This window comes from Lagopus leucura, unplaced genomic scaffold (assembly GCF_019238085.1).
Source record: "Lagopus leucura isolate 7727_CA_CO unplaced genomic scaffold, USGS_WTPT01 Super-Scaffold_100004, whole genome shotgun sequence".
Lineage (NCBI taxonomy): Eukaryota > Metazoa > Chordata > Aves > Galliformes > Phasianidae > Lagopus > Lagopus leucura.
Genome location: NW_024962264.1, coordinates 33,455,361 through 33,477,221, shown reverse-complemented (window position 1 = coordinate 33,477,221; position 21,861 = coordinate 33,455,361). Strand labels below are relative to the sequence as shown.

Below are 21,861 nucleotides of genomic sequence, written 5' to 3'. Positions count from 1 at the left end.
TCTAATGTTGAGTTCTGGCTGAGCATGCATTGGCAGAACATCTCTGTCTCACAGGAAGCAAGTCCAATCCAAACTCAAGGCGCTGGGTGTATTAGCTATCCAGTAGAATGCAATACAGGCCTTCAGAAGGAGTACAGAAAGGAGGGAAAATTTTTGTGCTTTTCAAATTTGAGCTGAACAATATCATACTGTTTCTGAATGCCATTTTTGCAAGGTTATGGACTAGATTAGGAGGCTAACTTCCTATGTTTATAATGTGTTATAAACTTGGATGAGTTTATAGAGTTAATCATGTTAAAAAAAAATGCTGTGGTGTAAGTGTTCCAAGGGTATTTATTTTTCAGGTGTTGCACCCAATCTTCCTACCATACCCTCTGCTTCAGACTTCAACACAGTTCTGTCTAGTGACCAGAACACCCTGGATGGCACACATTCACAGCACAGCACCAGTCAGGATGACATTGCAGGTGTGGAAGAAGGTAACCAGGGATTTCCTGCTGTCCAGCTAGCGGATGCACAGGTAGGGGTGGCTCACTGATTACTTAATAAAATTCTACAGTAATTAGAATTTTATCCTGATTTTCTTACATGCTTGTCTTATGCATCCTGTGCAAGGATGAAAGGCTCAAGTAACGTCTGAGATTTCTTTAGCAAATTTTATGAACAGTGATTAGAAAATTGTTTCATAACTTCAACGAATGTTTGGAGCATTTATGACAATAGCCTAGATCTTCTGAGTGCTTTTTAATGGGGGGGGACATTCAACTGTACTGCATAAAGCTTGCTCCCAAAGCTAAGTATCCAATGTTAACTTGTTAGGTAGTCAATCTTTGTACACAAAAATTCATAAAGCTTGTCATTTTTTTCCTTCTTTTGCTGTTTTTTGGCACAGTCGATAAAATTATTTTTTTCTATATATTACTGTAATGACAGATCAACAAATGATGATGTAGGAAAATTAGAATATAGAAATAATCTAGAGAATGTAAAGTGAATCAGTGTTCTTTGTTCTGTAGGTTGTTTTCAAACCTCTTCTAAGTTACACAGGGATTCAGTCTCAGGATGCAATGCCACTCTGCTACAGAATGTACTTTGGAGAGTACCTTTCATTCTCAGGAACTCTGGACTGCCTCAGAGCAGATATTGTTGATTCAGATACAGCAAAGGACAGAAAAAGCAAGCGAGCTCGAAGGTATTTTGTTAAATATTTGAAAATACATGTACTGGCTAAAGAATGGAAATTAGGGCTTTCATTTGTGAAGAAGACAAATGCAATTCTGAAGCGCAGTTGTTTTGTTGTTGTTGTTTGTTGTTTGTTTTTTTGCTTTGTGGTTTTGTTTTGTTTTTTTATTGAATCTGACACATTTTATTTTTGTTTTGTATTTCTCTTCCTATGTAAAGACTTCAAAATTTCAAGTATTTGAACCTCAGCTACTTCTGAAAATTGGAGACTGGGGAAGGGTAGTAGATAGGAATTACTGTGGGAGAAATTTGAGATGTTCTGAATTGAGGTTTTGTAATTCACCTGCAATGAGGTTGTTATTTTCATTGTAAATGCCTAATTATTTATTAATGTATTCTTTTTTCTTTTCTTCCTCCCTTGAGTGTTTTGGGTGATGTCTTAGGATATAATAAAAGAACTGCATGCCAAACTAAGTTTTCAATGAACTGAATGGTTACTATGTTATATGGAAGTACAAAGGTTCATCTCCAATATTTAAAACTGTAGTATGAATGCAATACCATAAGAGGAAAGGTTGAATTCAGTAAATCAGTTGTACTGTAAGATGTATTTGACTCTATGCCAGTTATAGAGAGAAATAAAATGTAACTTGTATGTTTTCTTTCCTAGACAAGGAGCTGTCAACCTTCCTCCTCTTGAATTCAAACCAGCTTTGATGTTGGAAACTTTCAGTATTAGTGCAGTTGTAATGGAGAAATCCATGTGCACACCTCATCACTCTGCCAACGCCCTTTCTTTTCATGACTTGAATAAACGCTATTATAATACTTTTCACTGTAACTTCACAATATCTTGCCAGTCCATAAGCCAGCACGTAGATATGGCACTGGTTCGTCTTATTCATCAGTTCAGTACAATGGTTGATGACATCAAAGCCACGCAAACAGACATCAAACTTAGCAGATACACAGCTGGTTCCGCCTCTCCAACACCTACTTTTAAAACCCGAAAACACAGAGACTTCCGCTCCTCTGATTTTAGCCGGAGCTCTCGAGGAAGTCTTAATGGAGGTAACAGAGTGAACAACACTAAGAACAAACGAGCAAACAACGAGAACAATAAGAAGGAGTCTAGAAACAAGAATTCCCTGGGCAGGTCAGAAAGAAGAACTTCTAAGGTGTCCAGGAAAGGCTCAAAAGATGTGGTTGACATGACTATTCATATGGATGACTCTGACTCTATTACTGTGTCAGAACAGAGTGAACCTTCTGCTGAGTGTTGGCAAAATATGTATAAACTGTTGAACTTCTATTCACTCATTTCTGATCCAACTGGGATTTTAGAAAAGTCTTCTGAAACCTTTGGGCCAACAGGTAAACCAGTTTTACTATTGTCCCTGTTTTGTCTAGGATTTGGTTTGGGTGCCAATTTTATTAAAATGGAATAAGTGGGGCTCAGATGATTTGCCTAAAAATGTACAAGACATATCATTGGTTCCAAACACAAAAGTTTATACATCAGATACGCTAAGGATTTCTTCAAAATATCCTCAAGTAACTCAGTAGTATTTTTGTAGGTGTTCGAAGCCCAACTGAACCTGCTTGCAGAGTGGTGTTTGAGAATGAACAGGATAATGGCAGAGATGTGCAGAGGAAGCGCAGTCTGGTGACTTCGGAGCCACAGCACGTGACTCTCATAGTATTTGGGATAGGCATGGTGAATCGAACCCACCTGGAGGCAGATATTGGTGGTCTGACAATGGAATCGGAGCTGAAGAGAATCCATGGCAGTTTCACTTTGAAAGAAAAAATGAAAGGTGTGATAAGCTAAATTGTACACTGTAATTAATTTCAGTAGTGGCTTTACATTGCATATGTATGTGCATACCTACACCAATGTATATGTATTTTTAGTATGTTTTATTTACAAATGGATGTACGTAGTGACTGAGTGAGGGTGATAAAAGAACGGTTTTTAGAAGAACATACTGAATGCTACTGGGATGCTGAGATGTTTAAAAGGAAGCACGATTTCCATAAAATGACTTATGAGAAAAAATTCTTTCAGGAGATAAAGCTACTGCTTTCATTTTCGAAAGTCTTTTTTTTGGTCAAAGTTTAAATGTAATGTATCATACTGTGATTACTAAAACTGTAATCTATTAATTACGTTGTTGCTTCTATGCTTTTAAAGAAGTAGTAGACTTACCTGGAAGTATTAGAAGGAATGATGTGTGTTAAGTGCTGTTTTTTCTTAAAGATGTACTGCATCAAAAGATGACCGAGACATGTGCCACTGCTCACATAGGAGGTGTCAATATCGTCCTGCTGGAGGGAATTACCCCAAATATTCAGTAAGTATGATGCCTGATGATGTAAAATGTCTCAAGCAACATTGTGTAGTAGCAGTATCAGTTTCGTGACATTAATGTCATATAGCTTATGGAGAAAGCCTTGATAATGTGATTCTAGGTAGAATCCATGAAGTTACAGTCTGATGGTGACTGTGCAGCTGTTGCAGAACTTGGCCCGAGTTTGACTCCTGAAGCTAATTGTGTGTTCCTGCTGACTGGAGGCTTTTCTATGAAAGGCACATCTTTGAATGAGCTAAGGATTACGGTGTGCAAATGGTTTCAGTGTAGGGCCCTCAATTATGTAAGTTTTAGTTACAGTTCTGTGAACAAAATACTCCTGTTTCTTTCTATTTGGAATGGCAGGTGTTAGTGAGTTCTGAACTGATTGCAGGATCGCAGTGTAAATGGGTGACCTTACTGAAAAATTGTAGGGAACAGATCCTCTCGTATAAATAAATAAATCATACAATCAGGCCTTTCTGCACCAGTTTTATTTGATGTGATGTACTCATGGAAACAATATTACATACTATTTAATGTTTCTATTATGCTTCTAATTGTTTTTGGAAACTTGTAGATTCCACTAAATAATACAAGATTTTATCTGTAATATTTAACTTACTAATGCTGATTTATCCTATTTGAGATCTGTATCATTACTGTAATAGAAATCTTTCTGAGCTTCCCTGTTGCATGATTCCTTTGTTATTTTTACCATTCTGATATTCATTCCCTGTTCTTTATATAATTGACACAATTTAGAAAAGGAAAGAAAGAAAATCATATTTTGTGCATGAACATCTTGAATGACATTCTCAACATCCACATTTATTTATTTATTTATTTATTTATTTACCGGGTTCACAGACTCAGGAAAGGCATGCATTATTTCTCTTTGTTTCCAGCTGAAAGTTGTTGAGTTGCAAAACAACAGTTAATGTACAACTCTTTGTAACAGAACACCCTCATGCAGTTTGAATGTTAGCTGAGTAACCCTCAGTATGTGATCTGGTTTTAAAATATTAATAATTTTGTGGAAAAGGAGATAAATAACTTGACTTGAGTCACTCTTTCTTTTTTCCTTTTATTTATTTATTCCTGCTTAGTTTGGAAAATACTATGAAGGACTTCAAATGGATAGAATTTTAGTGATATTCACAGCTAAATTGTGCCTGATAAACGTATTTCAGAAGGATAAATAGAAGTTCTGATCTGACAGCCATGCAATGTTTCTGAAGATGGCTGAGGTTTTTTGTGTCTTTTTTATGCCATAACGTCACAGAACTTTAATATAGAAGTGGTGGAAAAAGGGGGAAAATTTTGACTAAATCTTTTGGAAAAAAAACAAGAAATAACTAACAAACCCCAAACCTCAAAGTTATTAACTTTGAAAGTAAATGTCATATTGTGGGTTACAAATAATTAACTGACTAATTTTGCATGACTGTTTATTCTTTATTTGCTTTGTTTTTGTTTTTCTTGCTTTCTCTTCAATCTTCATCTATAGACTGGAGGATTTTCCTACATCTCCTACAAGCACAGCCAAACAAGAGTTTCTGTATGTCATATTATTATGTTTAATAGTCTTGCAACTAACTGTTATATAGCTAATGGCTGCATTCGTTGTGTGTGATTGTGTAGGAAGATGTTGCTTGAATACGTTTCAGTTTAACATCTAATAATAGCTAGGTAAGGTTTTAATGTGGCCTGCAAGTGTGTGTCCAAAAAACCCCAACTTGTATGTTCTCTTTTAACAGTCTAGTTTTAGGGGCAGTTCTTACATTATATTGTCAATACTGTAATGCTAGAGTGGTTTCACTGATTTAAGTTCTTTAGAAGTGCTTCTGTGCTTGTTTTAATGAGTGAAAATAATGCTGATAAATGCAGAGGACAGAAAAGATAGATAGTTTTTAATTGGATAAGAAACTGCTGTGCTTGCTGTGGTGGTACCTGTTGTGATCTGAGTATGAGGAGGACCATTTCTTTTTTTTGTCTTTATTTACTTTTGTGCTGGGTTACTAGCTTTGCTGACAAGGGTGTACTAACATAGAATGTTTGCATTAAAACTCTGTGCATCTGCTACTCATGAAGGTGAACCCTTTCAGGTCTCTTAGATCCCTTTGTGTGGAAGTAGTTTCTCATTTGGTGGCCATATAGCTATTTCTATAGCGGGACAGAGAGTTTGTTCAAGACTCAGTTGGGAGAACTGTCATTTTTGGAATTGACATTAGAAAACAGAGTTACTTCTGAATGAGTTACATCGATGTAACTTAAATGTTAATTATTTTGACAGTACTCCATCAGTCCTGTTATAGATGCATGCTTGCACACTGTGAAACTACAGACACACAGTGTGCAGTGATTATTCAGAGTAAGTGTATAGCCACCCAGTTGTTCTGACTTCTACTTTCATGGAAGTCATGGAAGTAGGCTTTCTGTAGACCAGACAAATGACAGTGAAATTCATTAGTTACATAAAATATGCAAATATACAAGCAGAGATGCACTGTTAATCTTGTTCGGTACTTGGGAGGTCCACACTGAGAATATTATTTCCAATCTAATTCTTCCATGAAAGCTGTATTTGTGCCTTTTTTTTTTTTTTTTTTTTTGAAATTAAGGAATTGCTTCAAGTTGTATGAATTAGCGTGTGCTCAGATTTGATTATAAACTCAAACAGACTTCAACTCCAACTGAATTTGCTTTTAAAGCAGGTCTGGATTAAGATTATATTATGTCTATATGGTACGCACCAGGAAGAGATCTTACAACTTCCCTTGAGTGTTATTCTTGTCCATCAAGCCCTGACTCCCTGAACAGTCAATATAGTAGTATTTTGCATTATTGAAGGAAGAAAAATATATTTTTTGATTGGCCTCGTAGTAGATCAGTCAGAAAGCTTAGCTGGTGGAGCTGAGCAGAAAACATGGAAACATCAACAGAGAAATAATCACAGAATCATAGAATGACTTAGGTTGGAAGGGATCTTAAAGATCATCTAGTTCTGTTCTCCGTGCCACGTGGAGTCAAATCTGCCCTTTTCTTTTGTATAAATGTTTTCTTCTTGAAAATACTTGCAAATAGAGATTTGTTTCCTTCTTCATACTGAGCTTCCACTCAAAAATTTTAATCTGTAACTACTTTAGGTCTCTTGTAGCCCTTGTATGAGTGTGAAAATCTGAAACTATTTCTGGAATCCACTGTAGATAGGCCTATGATTGTGCAGTAGTGCTGCAGACTTGTTTGTTATAAGCAGAGGGATGATGGTGTTTTGTTTCTACACCTGAAGATGTTTTAGGCCAACCATTGTTTAACGTAATGTGTTAGAGCCTCACAGAATAAGTGAATAAGAATACTTAGGGAGTAATAGTTTTTGCACGTTTTAGTTGATGAACTGAATATTCCAAACTATTTGTCTTTCACTCTGAGGCTGTAATACTCTTTGCTGGCTACATAATAAATTCTCCCTGGGTAACCCACAAGTAATTAACCTGAAATTAGAAACATAAATGTGTTACCCCTTGCATCCTTTTTAACAGGAGCTTAGTGAATTCTGATATGCCAAAATTTCATTCTGCAATCTACAACTGTCATCTTTGTGCATTTCTATTTTTATCTTATATAACCATTGTGAATGATATCCTTATCAAATTAATATTAAATTAATATAAAAATATTTTTTGGCTCATACTAGTACAAATTACCAAGTCTAATAAACGTCAGTATTAATTGATTAACCAATTTATCACTTTCTATGTATTCATTGCTTAGCAAGTATTCCTTCCATGGACCTTTTTGGATGCTGAAATCAGATTTCACTAAGTCATCTTATGAAAAGGATGATTCAAGTATATTCCTGAGAAGGAATTGAAATGGAAGGCTCTTGTTTATGTGCGTGAAAATTTGTCTCTGGATGTGCAGCCTGGTGTGTGTAAATTCAAATGATCTTAGATTATGCCAGAATAACAGTGTAACAGGTATTGGTATTTTTGCAATGCATGCCTTGTGGGTTTCTTAAATATTAGCATAGTTGTCTGTGGCATGTAGTGCATCTGTGTGTGTAAATGAACAAAACATTAATGTGTAGTTTATAAACAAAGACTTATCTGAATACTAGGAAATTAAGCTAATCCTTAAAACCCGTTTTAACATAAAGCTTTAATTATTTTGAAAGATTTGCAAATAATTCCTATTTCACTTTCTGTTAGAACTGTAGTGAAATGCAGTATTGCCAAATCCCAAGCCTTGTATAGTGCCCAGAGAGGGCTGAAAACAAACAATGCTGCTGTGGTCAAAGTTGGAGCCATCAGCATAAACATTCCACAGCACCCTGCCACGCTACACAGCATGATGGTGCGCAGTTCTCACCAGCTCTCGAAGCAGATTTCAGATCTCATCAGGCAGCCATCAACGGCGTAAGTGTTTGTGTGGCACATTAGCATGCCACTGACTGAATGCCATCCATTTATGGCATGGTGCTACTTTAAGCATATGAGAGTGCATTGTGTTAGAATGGTCTTTTCTTATCTTTGTTGTGTATATAGCTCTCAGCCCACAAAAGAAGATGTTGCGACTCCTTTGCCCTCTGAAAAGACTCCAACAAGTATTAATCAAACACCTGTTGAAACAAATGAATTTCCACAGCTGCCAGAAGGCTTAGAAAAGAAGCCTATAGTTCTTAAATTCAGTGCCATGATAGATGGTATAGCTATTGGAGCAGCACTCTTGCCCTCCCTGAAGGCGGAATATAAGATGGGAAGAATGCGGAGTCATGGGATGACAGGTAAGAATTCTCTGAAACTTTAAACTTTATGGCTTTTAGTTAGGTCTTGTCAGAAAAAAAAAACAAGAGGACTGGATATTTGTCTCTGTCACCGTGAGAGGTTCGACTGTTGCTCTTGGCTTTTTTTTTTTTAATCTGAATTTCAATCAGATAGGGCCATAAAGAGTATTTATGCTTTTATTACATTATTGCCAAACGCAGAATACAAAAATAGGCTAAGAAATATATACATTGATAGGTACAGCTTTCTCTCACTATTAAATCAGTTTATACTTGATTAACTAAATTTTGATTGCTAAGGCTACTCAGGAATACTCTTATAAGACCTCAGTGCTGGTGAGCTAGTTTGAGCTAGTTTGACCCTCTGCTTCATCAACTATAATAAAGTTGTCTTTGTTTTCTTTAAGAATTAAGTTAATTCAAATTCATGTGGGTGGATATATATAGCTCTATAGACATACGCCTTTCAATAACATTTTAAGATTTTTTTAAATTCTAAAAGTGTTCTTAAACTTAAGCATAAATACGGGTGTTTTTTTTTCCAGCTGATATTTTTCCCCATTTTCCTTTAACAGGTGCCCAGACAAGATTTAATTTTGAGCTTCCAAGTCATAGATTGCGCTTCACTTCAAAAGTCTCTGCCACTGATATGTCAACCATTCCTCCTTCTGCAAGTCTCAACCTTCCTCCTGTCACTATGTCAGGCAAATATATCATGGAAGAACACGATACTTACTCAGACCAAATATGGAGCATAGATGAACTGCCTGCTAAACAAGGCTATTATTTACAAGGGAACTACTTACGTTGTGTGGCTGAAGTAGGTGCTGAAAACAAGAGACATCTTTGATAACTGTTCTTTTGTATTTCTGTTTGTGCATCTTCATCTTAGCTTAATTATCTGCTTTCTGCAGAACGCTCAAATTTACAAGTTGTTCCAAATGTAACATCTGTAATTGTATGAAATAGAAACTGAACGTTCTCAGTGTTTGGTTTGATGAGCAGCCACCTATGTTTGAAAGATCTTGAATATGTTATTTTGTGTAAACAAATAAGGAAGATGTACATAAACTTTCCTTTTGTTTTTCTTTTTTGAAATGAATATTTCTAATCAGTCAAGTTAAGTAAAAGCATATCATGCTGATTATTCAGGAGTCATTTAAAACTGACAGCTTATGCTTCTGTATCAGATAATTGCCAGACATTTTGCAAAAATACGTATTTTTGAAAATTTAAAAATACATATTTGAATGATAAGGAAGCTGCATAGGTGTAAGGAGCAGCTGAATGCAACTTCAGCAAATCATTTAGAGTTGTATTCGTGTGTCACAAATTCTATTTGCATACCAGTTTCCACACAGTTGGTTTTTTATGTCAAGAATGATTGGTCTTGAAAATATATATGCGTAAGAGTTTAAAATATATTGTTTTAAAAACATAGGTGTGACAACTGTTCTAAAGTTGTGCGGTTTTTTTTTGTTTTATTCCTGTAGGTTGGCTCCTTTGAACATAATCTCACAACTGATCTCTTGAATCATTTAGTGTTTGTACAAAAAGTGTTCATGAAGGAAGTAAATGAAGTCATACAGAAAGTTTCAGGTAAGGAGAAGCACTTAAAATGAACTTTTATTAAACTTTGTTTGATGGCAACATTATGTAGTTCTCTGAATTTAATTCAAACACCATATTTTGTGCCTAACACTGCATGGAAGGAAGCAACAGAGTTTGAGTTTGAGGTAAGAACAGAGACTCTGGAAAATCTTGCAGCTGTTCCAGAGAATGTTTTCAGGGAAACATGATCGTTTTGACATGTTAATGCAAAGCTGCAAAATATTGGTGTTGTCCCATTTCAGTGTGCAAGGGAAATATCTGTGTTTATCTGTTTAGGAACAATCAGAGTTACAAAGCATTTATTTTCTAACAAACTAACGGACAAAAGGTTTTTTTTTTTTTTAGTTATAGGTGAATCAGAATATAGGTGAATCAGAATTTGCACATCATTTAATAATAGGTCCAATCACTTCCAGCTCTTCCTGTTAGAGACTTCATTTTCTCAGTCTGAAAGAGAATCAGAACTCTTTACTGATACAGGACTACTCTGGAGTAGAAAGTATGGACTGGAAATTTTGTTTTACAAATTAGTTGTCTTTTGGTAGCTTAAAAAAATAGACAGTACTTACTGTGGGTATTATACAATAAAGGAGGAGGTGAACAGAACAGCAAAGAAGTAAACTGTAGAAATGTTTTCGTGTTCTTTAGGTCAAAATAAGAATTGGTAGATGGGACAAAGAATATTAAAAAAGGAAAGCAATAACTAATATAAGCAATAACTAATATGTAAAATATAGAGACTGTTTATTAATAAATAATGAAAATGAATAGGCGAAATAACCATGAGAAATAAAGGAAATACAATTTTTATTAGTTAAGGTTTTAAAGGCAGAAAGATGTAGGAGAAAGAAATGCTACTGATTAACAAACATGAATACATACTCAAGTGGGTGGAATTTCAAGTAGTTGGATTTTTAATATGTTTCTGGTCATCTGAAAAGGCTATTATAGAAATAAAGTGACTGCATAGTGGAAAAATTCATTAGTAATTGGAAACACTGGAAAAGTAACTTAGCAAGTGGTGTATAAGTGAAAGGAGTGTTTGTGTGTGTGTTTTCACATTCAAAGACACACGTAAATATACATAATACAGCTCTGCAGGTCCAGATACACTTCAAAGATGCAGTGAAGGAAACTGAACATATCTGAATTGCTGAATGGGAGGAAGAAACAAGTTTTATACCACCTTATGTTTGTTCGAGGCAAAATACATCAGCATTGTATAGTAAGAGAACACTTGGGGAAAGAACAAAACTTTAACAGCTATCATTATTCTTTTTTTTTTTTGAAAGAGCATTAAGCAGCAAAATAGGAAAGGTATATTATATAGATTATATCTTTTACAGCATTTCACAGTTTCGTATATTCAGTCTCTTCTCTGTTTTTATGTGAGAGATTTATTACCACTTGCTGGTTCTTTGCTTTTTCAGACCATAAATTTGGGAGTAGTAGCCTGCTGTTCTTTTGGATGTGACTGCTGCCTTCTGTACTGTGCTAATTCAGCAGGAGTGTGGTCAGGCACGAGCAATCCAGACCTGGGGCCTGGGTGCTGAATGTGAAGCAGTGGGAAAAAAAAGACAGCTTTGTCCTTCGGGCTTATAACAAAGTAATTTACATGGCTTGAGCTTCCCAATTAACCTAGTAGACTGAAGTGGATTTCCTAAATATGGTTTCTGTTCCACTAAAATATCAATAGCTAGTTTTTACACAAGGATAAACAATGTAAGGTGGAGTTTCACAGATCACAATCCAATTAATGAACAGAGCACTATAAAAACAGTTTTTAATATCTATGCGGATAACGTATGGAATATGTGGAATATATGGAAAAATAGTAACTCCTCTTGCTTCTCAGAGCCCTCAGGTTCCTATTGTAGCTTTGCGTGACCATAGTTAAGAATATTTAAGGGTGGTTAAAAAAGCAGGATCATAGAATGGTTTGGTTTTGAAGGGACCTTTATGTTCATCTAGTTCCACCACCCTGCTGTAGGCAGGGACATCTCCTTCTAGACCAGGTTGCTCAAAGCCCATTCAGCATGGCCACGAATGCTTCCAGGGAGGAGGCATTCACAGCCTCACTACAGAGAGGAAAGACACTCAGATAAATATTGGGTGATAAAAACTTACTGTATATAACATTTAAAAAATCCATGATTTAACTACCAGCTCTTACCACAAAATAACTAATTAGAAGAGTTGGCATTTTTCAAGAGAATTAATGGCCTTAGCCTTTCCCAGTAACAACTTGTTCCTATAAACTAGGATGGAATGCAGATAAGATCTCAAGGGGTAGCTAAGACAGGATTGCTGCTTGAACTTAGGGATGTATAACTTGGCATGAAATGTGCCAGGATGAGGAATTAATTGCTAAATTAAATTGCCAGAGAATACCTTCTTCTCCATTATTGAAAGATATTGATATGATTTCAGTGCCTCTTTCCATGCATGGTATTTGGTTGGCATTTACTTTGTACTATCAAATAATAAGAAAATATGTATTTTTTTCCTGCACTAATATATTTTGAAAATGAGATTTTCAAGTTGCCTAGCAGGCTTCGAGTCCTCCTGCAGAAAGTCTGATGAGGGAGGATCAGATCTCTTTGTCTCCATTTCTAGTAGGGAAGTATTAGCTATATTTAACAAGCTGAACCTATACTTGTGTATGTCATGTCTTCAACCTATATCTGTTTTTATAAAACTTTAGCAAATTACTGATAGAAATGAGGCTTAATTCGATGTCACTTTCTTAAAACTTATTTGTTTTACAATGTTTTCTGTGTTAAAAATCTGAATGTGTATATTTATTGTGTATAGGAGGTGAGCAGCCAATACCTCTTTGGAATGAACATGATGGCACAAGTGATGGAGAAAAACCAAAAATTCTTTTATACTCATTGAGCCTACAGTTTAAGGTAACCTTATAATGATAAAACAATGGCTCTAAATGCTATTAGTGGTGGAATAGTTTGGTTTACACCTGAAAGCTAACTGAATCAAGAATACTCTGCATGAAGAATCTTGAATTTGCTTCCAGTAATCTTATAGTTTATTGAGGTTTCACTGTGAAAAATCATTATGCCTTTTTTTTTTTTTCTTTTCTTCTTTTTTTAGATGCAAGGTGAAAAAAGATTTTTTTTATTTTATTCCCCCCACTTCTCTTACTGCCTTGGAGCCACACTTTAATTTCCTCCTTTATTTTCCTTATTTATTAGGGAATTCAAGTGACGGCTACAACACCCTCGATGCGAGCTGTAAGATTTGAAACTGGATTGATAGAACTTGAACTCTCAAACAGACTTCAAACCAAAGCAATGCCTGGAAGTAGCAGCTACCTCAAACTGTTTGGGAAATGCCAGGTGGATTTAAATCTGGCACTAGGACAGATTGTTAAACATCAGGTTGGTGTTCATCATCTATCCATATGCTGTTGAGACTTAGTAGAGCATGATTTAGAAATGCAGAACTGAGCCAACTGATGGATTCGTTTTCTTTCTTTGTTCTGATAAAACGATGGAGTAGGTATCACCTGGAATAACTAATTCTATGGTACAGAAATATTTTCTGTTGCCTAGAAACAAATACAAGTTTTAGAATCTAGACGTGGTATCAAAATAGATAATCTGAATAGTTATTTTATTTAACAGTAAACTTATTTTACAATAAATAAGAAAAATAACACTGTGATTAGAAACTAATGGGAGGAAATTGATTATCCTCAAAGAAGATTTGGATCAAAAAAGAAAAGGGGGAAGGAGAGATTTTTACTTCATGTTGTAATTCTACATTTTGTCAAATAGACTAACTTATTTCTCCTCCTCCCTGACCTCCTCCCTGCTATGAACTTCTCCTGCTCTCCGTTTCTGAACATTCTAAGGTTTATGAAGAAGCTGGCTCAGACTTTCATCAGGTTGCCTATTTTAAGACAAGAATTGGATTAAGAAATGCTCTCCGAGAAGAAATCAGTGGCTCATCGGATAGAGAAGCTGTACTTATTACTTTGAACAGACCAATTGTTTTTGCTCAGCCTGTGGCCTTTGATAGAGGTATGGAAGAGACAATTGCTGCAAAATTTCTTTTCACAGAGAACAAGCTATTTCTTACTTTCAGCGGTTTTTTTTTTTCACAAACAGGCTTGCATATTCAAGATTCAGTTTATTTCATGCCAAACAAAAATGTTTAATGAAATATCCTAGCTATTTATAGGAGATCTGCTGCTTGCAAATAGATTAAAAAGTCCTCATGTCAAAAATTTGATTTAGTGAGATGATTAGTTCTCAGGTAGTTTGGAGGAATATGCTTTTGTATGTCTTTCTGAAGCTGAGAACAGCATTGTTTTCTGTATTTTAGTGCAGTAACCAGCTTTGCTGGTCTTGTTCTTTGCACCATGAACCTCTTAAGTACATCCTGAGTATGTATATGTGTGTATGTGCACTCATGCCCATTGCTAAGCATTCACAGCATAAACATAATGGAGAAACAGTACAAGTAGAGAAAAACAAAAACAACAACAACAAAAAAAACAGATGTGCTTTTTTTTCTTTCTTCTTTTTTTTTTTTTGTATGAGTTCATTTCAACCAAGCATTCTGGTTTCTTCCTAAAGCTGTGCTATTTTGGCTGAATTACAAGGCTGCATATGACAACTGGAATGAGCAGAGAATGGCTTTGCATAAAGATATTCACATGGCCACAAAAGAAGTAGTAGACATGCTGCCTGGAATCCAGCAAACCTCTGCACAGGCTTTTGGGACTCTATTTCTTCAGCTGACTGTAAATGACTTAGGAATTTGCCTACCCATCACAAACACACCTCAGGTAAGCAAAGTATCTGAAGCAGCGTGGCTGCTGAGTCTGTTGAAATACCCGTTTTTATGTGGTATATGGCTTTTATGTACATAAATGTAATTTTTTGTTACACCAATGAAAAAGTTGTAGCATGTTGATAATTGCAGTAGTGATGGTGTTCATGATGGAAGTGGCATTCTAACTTATGGCAAAACAAAGTTATGCATGCTTCAGCTGGTCCCTCTGTTTTGGGGAAATGTACTGGATTCTCATTTATGCCATATGCCTTTTAAAAGTCCATGGAAATGTTCACGTGACTCATATTTCCTTGAAAACTTGCATCAGAAATTTCAATTAATCTTTTCTTTTTCATATGATTAAAAGTAGAAAGCCTTTTTAAAATACGCAAATGAACTATTGTTTAATCAGAACGAGGAATGACAGTATGAATTACTACTTGATTTGTGTCTTTCAAGCAGTTATTTTCATTTAAGAATTCAGATTAGGTTATAGAAAGAGATGTAACTATAGTAACTATAGTCGCTGGCATAAAGTATATCATAGGGCAGGGAGATTCTAATATGATGTACATGACAGTGTATTTTTTCGTGCGCTGTTAACTCATTCTGTAAGGGAATGTACATTGCATTATGTTTCTGGTATCCCTTCCTGTCTTTAAGTTTAATGAGAAACGGCTCAGTGGAGCATCTGAAGGGTCGTGCTTTGTGGCCCCACAGCAATCCTTTCACAGGTTGTGCGGGTTTCTGAGTTTCTGGGCAACCAGTAGAGCATGTTGCAGGACATTTCCTCAGTTCTGAACGCAAATCTGAATCCTGATTCTTTCTTCAGATAAATAGGAAGGCAGCTAAATCAGTGACCCTCACTTTCTTGGAAGTATGAAGCTTTATTCTCCGTTACAGAGCAATTCTTTGTAATCTGTATTCTTTTTGTTCATCCTGCCTTAGAAATAACTGCAGTTGTGTCCGTCTCTTCATATGTAAAAGTATGATCAGCACCTCTTAATTACAAAATAGAAAACACTACATTGCCTGTTGACAGCAGTTTAAAAAATAAAATACGCATAACAGTGGAGCATTATAAGGATAAATAGTGCAATATAGCTTCAAGAGAAAACCCTGAATTCAGAGACTGTTCCAGTGTTGAATAGAGAATATTCTTAAAGGGAAATAATTCCAGAACAGAAATGACTCATTTTAATGATGTAGAAAGGAATAGTCATAATACATTGAAATATACAGGAGTAATGAGGCAATAACCAAGAACTCATAATGACATAATACTCTGATACTTAATCTTGTATCTGGCAGCTGCAGACAAAGCAGATGGTATTTTATGCTTTTATGTTATAAAAAAAAAAAGAGTAAATTCCTTTTTTAAAAAAATCTGGTTAATAAAGCTGTATATAAAACAGTATGCTTGCAATAAATATGTTGTATGAAAAGAAGTATAGCTTTAGAAGAGGGAGTATGTGGGCTTTTTTTTTTTTTTTTGCCATTGAACAAAATGAGAGACTAACATAAACAGAGAGCTGGAAATTAATCAGACAATTTGTGTATTCAATGCTCTACACCATCATAGATAACAAAATAAACACCAAAAAATCTTGCAAGTCTAGAAGCTGCTTTTCATCATCATTTGATCAACCTACAGCTTTTTTTTTTTTTTTTTTTTTTTTTTTTTTTTACAGACTAAAGCCCTGAAATTTTGTTCTGTGCTTAGGAAGTAACAAAATGGTTCACAGTACTTGAGTATCTAAGTATCTAGTCCATGATGAAATGTGGATTTTCTTTCCCTTTCCAGATGAGGTCGACTTCCATTGCCCTAATGTGATTGCAGTGTTTGCTAGAAAACAGCAATTCAAGACGTTATATGAACAGATGTGGTACTTTTGAAACTTTGTGCAGGGAAAGGAAAATACAAAAAGATATGAGAAAGGGATCAGTTTTCTGATAGGCAAAGATAAACATTAAGTGTGTAGTCAATATTCAACTTTGCAATTTTGAGTGAATTCTCTCTGATATTATTTTCCAGTCTAACCATACAGCTGATCTTGACACTGGCTCTGCTTTAGTCCTGACCATTGAGAGCACATTAATCACCGCCTGCTCCTCAGAATCTTTAGTTAGCAAAGGTCACTTCAAAAACTTCTGTATCCGCTTTGCTGATGGCTTTGAGACAAGTTGGGATGACTGGAAACCAGAAATAAGAGGAGATCTAGTCATGAATGCATGTAAGTAAGATTTCATACCACACAATAGAATTGCAGATATAAATCTCCATTTACCCTTTGTTGCTGCTTTTTAAACTACTGAGCTTTCCCCACAAAGAAAAACCTTTGGCTTTTTGAAAGCAAAATAATGTGAATCTAAACGGTCGTATTACTGTTAGAACACGTTGCTTTCCCTTATTAAGGGACACTGTCTTACCGTGAGAATTAATTTGATGTTTTGTCTGATAAATGTTGGAAGAATTAGATATATTGCTTTTGTATGATGTCATAAGGTCCCAGAAAATTTTCAGTGTTTTAATACAGATGATTTTCATTTATATCAGACTGAAGGTTCTAGAATTCATGTGAAATTTCAGGTTGATATGAACTTGGATGTTACCTTGTAAATTCAACCTTAACAAATATGAACAAAGGAATTCAATGGGAATTAAGACTAAAAATCCAGTCCACTATGCTTAAGCCTTGATTATGGAGCACAAGAGACTTGAGGGGGAATTTGGAAAGGCTGGTCTAAAGCAACTTCCAAACTGTGTGCGTAACCTGCTCATGTGCTTTATATGCAGGTGTTGTGCCAGATGGTACATATGAAGTATGTTCTAGGACAACAGGACAAGCTGCAGCAGGTAATATACTTTTTAATAATTACATTCAGATATAAATAAAGAATTCATAAAACAGGAAAATTAAATGCTTTGATAACTGTGTTGTAATTTAATTGGTGTGGGTTTTTCTGCGTGTATCAGTTTGTTCCTTGATTGGAGAACAGTTCATTGTAATAGCTGTGTTGTCTTAGGGCTTCCTGAGACAGTTCCTGTTGTTCCCATGCTTTCTCCTCCCAGCCACACCTGCTGAGTTCTGACATGCTTCAAAACTAAGTGACACTGTTTATCGTAGTCATTATACCTGCAGTTTGGTGGTTCTCATCTATCTGCCCAAACGTTGCATCTGTAGTGTCCCTTGTACCCATAGTTTTGCTCACAATGGTCCCTCATTTGTTTTTCTGTGTTGAGGAGACTTAGGAATAAAATACATGCTGCAGTTAATAAAAATGTATCTTGGGTGGAATTCTCAATGGAGAGAAACAGGCTGAATTCATTTAGAAGGAAAAAAATACATTCTGTAGTTCTGCTTTTCACAAGTACTGGATTTTGGTGATACAAAGTGTGGCACTCATTAGAAAAACCCTGGGAGGACACGGTATTCAGATGACACGCTATACCTATATCATCCTCCGGCCTCACTGTTCAAGGACTTGACACTTTGAAAAGAAAAAAAAAAAAGGGGGGGGTGGTATTAAAAAAGTCAGCATTCTTTTCATGCAGACGAACATCCTTTAGACTTCCTGCTATTAGAAATCCTGCTTTCGCTGTTATCTTTGCCGAAGAGTATTTATTTTCATTAGATTTGTCTGCATACATAATTTTTTGAAGAAATAATAACTTAGTAGCTGCAAAGTTGTAGCAACAAGCTGCGGGGTAGATTTTCCTCAAAGTTCTTCCCAAGTGGGCAGTGAAGACATTTCTTCATAACTGATAAATGCTGTCTAATCTAACTGGATAAACATTCTTTTTTTCTTTTAATAAATTCAGAAAGTAGTAGTGCTGGAACCTGGACACTCAATGTGTTATGGAAGATGTGTGGTATCGATGTTCATATGGATCCAAACATTGGGAAAAGACTGAATGCTTTAGGCAACACCCTCACAACGCTGACAGGAGAAGAAGATATTGATGATATTGCTGACCTCAACTCTGTAAACATAGCTGACTTGTCAGATGAGGATGAAGTTGACACTATGTCTCCGACTATACATGCAGTAAGTTAATCAACCAAAATAAGTACTGTTGATTGCAATGAGCTTGACAAAGTTTTCGGTCAAAAGGAAAGGTCTCAGTCTTGAGTTTTTTGAGTTCAACTTGCTAGTCTCATAGCTTGTAAGATTCATGTTTCAAACAAACAAACAAAAATCTGTTAGTTTTCTAATGCCATCTTAAAAACACAAGACACAAGAAGTCACAGATCATATTTCCACTGGTGTTATCTAGAATTTGAATTTGGAAACATGGAGATACGATAACTAACTTCAGGTGCCTGAACTGGAAAAGCTGTAGCTATATGTATGTTTTCTTACATTTTCTTATAAGTGTATAGAGGGTATTACTAACATAAACAAATGAAAGAAACTTTCTCTGGTACTTCTACCTAATAATCTGTTAATCTTATTTTTCAATTTCACATAGAACTATTTTAATAGGTATTCTATCGTAAATGTCTCTTGCCTGCCACTGGTGAAGATTTCATCTCAGAACACTAATGTTCCTGTTTGTTGTTTAGAAATCAGGTGGAGGTTCATTTTGTGGAGATGCACGCAAGCTAACATTTGGGCAGCGGATTGTAAATCACCTGCTGGGTTTGAGTCCCACAAACCAACGATACTCTGTTCCTGTAGAATTTCTGTTGGGGTCAGCGAGCTGTGATTCTCTTCAGTCTAGCAGATCACATATGAAAGCAGGCAGATCCTGCTCATGGGGACATGTATGTAGTAGCTAAATTGTGTCTAACTGAATGATGGGCTTTGGATCACTGGAAGAATTCCAATCGGCTGCCTTTTGAGTTGAAAGTGATTCTTTTGCATGCTCTAGTCCAAATTTTAAGGTGTAAAATTCACTTTTTTTTGTTGAATCGTATTCATGTCCAGTTTCTGACGAGGGCGCTGATACGTCTTTATTTTAAATAGGAAATTGTTGATCACCGGCGGCAGGGAGCTTCTAGCATTCAAACTGGAGAACAGCGAGGAAGAAAATTTGTGAAACGTTTAGTTGATATCAGAGAACTCAATGAGCAAGCTAAAGTTATTGATGACTTAAAGTAAGTTGGATTTTGCTTTAACTCGCACAAAGTTTGGGGATAACAGACTGCAGCTGACTTCTTTCTTTCCCTTCCTTATCATATACCTTGCAGCATTGTGATGGTCAAAAGGGAATTGCTGTTTGGTTTTTCTCTTTTTTTTTTTTTTTTTTTTTTAAATAATAAAAGAGGGAGAAAAAAAAGACTTTTCTGATTCTCCATGAAAAAACAAAAAGCAAATATCAGTTTTCTCACATTCTTTCCCAAGCATCAGATTAATCTCTTTGGCTCTCCATTACAATGGCAATCATTATCAATTTCTTGCTGATCCAAAATTTTAATTCCCACTTGACTTATTATTATGGTGACTACTTTAATGAAGTAGTAAACTTAGTCTTATTCACTGGAAGAATAAATTGACTCTTTTTGCATCTTGTACGTGGTATTTTAAAATAAATCTCACATGATGAACTTCACAGAACATTGAAAGAATTGTTTAAAATTTCAGAAATTTCATCTTTGAACTTTATTTTTCACAAATATGGTTTGTTGGACTTTTGGTTTTGCTTTTTTTTTTTTCTCACCTACAGTAGACTAAGAGTTATTTATGCATCAGTCATGGAGAGGAATATAGAGGTTGGTAATTAGGTGTTAAATAACAGAGTGGAGACACTTGTATTGGAATAAAATTACTGTCAGCATTAACAGGCCAATTGTATCTGAACTTTGGATTTTAGGCTAAATATTCTTTAATGTGGGTTCAACAATCAAAATATGCTTTGGGTCTATTCTCACTGTACAAGAAGTAGAGTACACTGTGATTCTTTCAAAATAGCAGGTACTTTAAGGAGTTGTTTAAGTTATTTAGTGATGTGTATTCTCCACATGAGTTAGCCCTGTGTTAATACTGTTGTTTGGTGTCTTCTTGCATACTAGTTTGTTCTGCGTTCTCTATCTGCTTTGCTAATTGATTTGGACACTAAAACCTTAAAATCAAAGAGTCCTCTTTAAGGAAAAAACACCCACCTAGAAGTTGCAATATGAAAAAAGGATAAATCTTCTGAAGCTATGTTTGGCGCTCATAAAACTCCTGGGGAATATCCCATTTTTTTTCAGTAAAAGCGGAACATCAGTGCAACACTGCTTTTGAGACAGTGGAAATAGTACTATCTCTTTCTAAGATAACTCAGCTGTAATTTATCTCCAGAAAATTAGGTGCGAGTGAAGGAACTATAAATCAAGAAATTCAGCGCTATCAGCAACTGGAGTCGGTGGCTGTGAATGATATCCGCCGAGATGTTCGAAAGAAGCTACGTCGATCCAGTATGAGGGTGAGCAGTATCAAGTTACTTTTAAACATGGTTGCACTTGCATGGTGTATTTCTTTTCTGGTTGTTAGTTAAAACAGTGAAAATGCTTTATTTTTTTAAGAAAAGGAAGGTACAGAATAAGAAAGACTAAGAATATCAGGTGGTTTAGGTAACCCCTTAGTTATAATAACACTGATAGAAAAACTGAAATTTCGTAGATGCTATAATGTAGATGTATTTATTTTCACATTCACAAGATCAGAAATACATGTCAGAAAATGTGTGTATGAGGATGTAGTTCACTCTTTGTGGAGGATTTTATAATGATTCTTAACTGGACTGAAGAATGCCAGATGCCAGCATGTTAACTGCCTGGGCGAACAATAGATACCCACTGTATTTCTTTACATTTGTCATATGTATTCTCTATAATTTTGTTCTCTGTATACATAAACTGCATGTTTCTAAAAGTAACTGAAGTAAAAATAAAAAAAGCTACTAAAGAGAGAGCAGAAGAAACTGGACACACACACACACACACAAGTCTTGCAGCTAATCCATGAGCATATGGCTGTTATCCCAGAACCTGGTAATAAAACTGACAAAACGTTATTTTCAGTGTGCACTAGTGCATGAGCTTCAAGTACAATGCTTCATTCATGAGGAAGTAAAATATTACTATTGTGTGCAGCTCTGTCTTCTAGCTCATTTTCCTCTGTTGTAATAGTGAAATGTAGGAA

The 21,861-nt window shown here is 35.6% G+C and overlaps 1 protein-coding gene across 4 annotated transcripts in view; it reads left to right on the top strand.

Moving 5' to 3' along the window:
• The window catches only part of KIAA1109 (KIAA1109 ortholog), a 108,644-nt gene that overhangs the window by 63,244 nt on the left and 23,539 nt on the right, over positions 1–21,861 (top strand). For 2 of the 4 annotated variants that reach the window (XM_042872151.1, XM_042872150.1), the window contains exons 44-62: positions 345–520; positions 1,017–1,192; positions 1,853–2,556; positions 2,760–2,999; positions 3,443–3,536; positions 5,044–5,094; positions 7,745–7,951; positions 8,081–8,319; positions 8,895–9,139; positions 9,813–9,918; positions 12,745–12,842; positions 13,143–13,328; positions 13,805–13,973; positions 14,532–14,743; positions 16,766–16,964; positions 17,528–17,587; positions 18,554–18,780; positions 19,702–19,832; positions 21,019–21,142. In XM_042872151.1, the coding sequence (XP_042728085.1) occupies positions 345–520; positions 1,017–1,192; positions 1,853–2,556; positions 2,760–2,999; positions 3,443–3,536; positions 5,044–5,094; positions 7,745–7,951; positions 8,081–8,319; positions 8,895–9,139; positions 9,813–9,918; positions 12,745–12,842; positions 13,143–13,328; positions 13,805–13,973; positions 14,532–14,743; positions 16,766–16,964; positions 17,528–17,587; positions 18,554–18,780; positions 19,702–19,832; positions 21,019–21,142 (3,644 nt within the window). Of the gene's footprint in view, positions 1–344; positions 521–1,016; positions 1,193–1,852; positions 2,557–2,759; positions 3,000–3,442; positions 3,537–5,043; positions 5,095–7,744; positions 7,952–8,080; positions 8,320–8,894; positions 9,140–9,812; positions 9,919–12,744; positions 12,843–13,142; positions 13,329–13,804; positions 13,974–14,531; positions 14,744–16,765; positions 16,965–17,527; positions 17,588–18,553; positions 18,781–19,298; positions 19,500–19,701; positions 19,833–21,018; positions 21,143–21,861 lie in introns of all 4 variants that reach the window. The other 2 variants (XM_042872148.1, XM_042872149.1) reach the window with 2 other exon arrangements.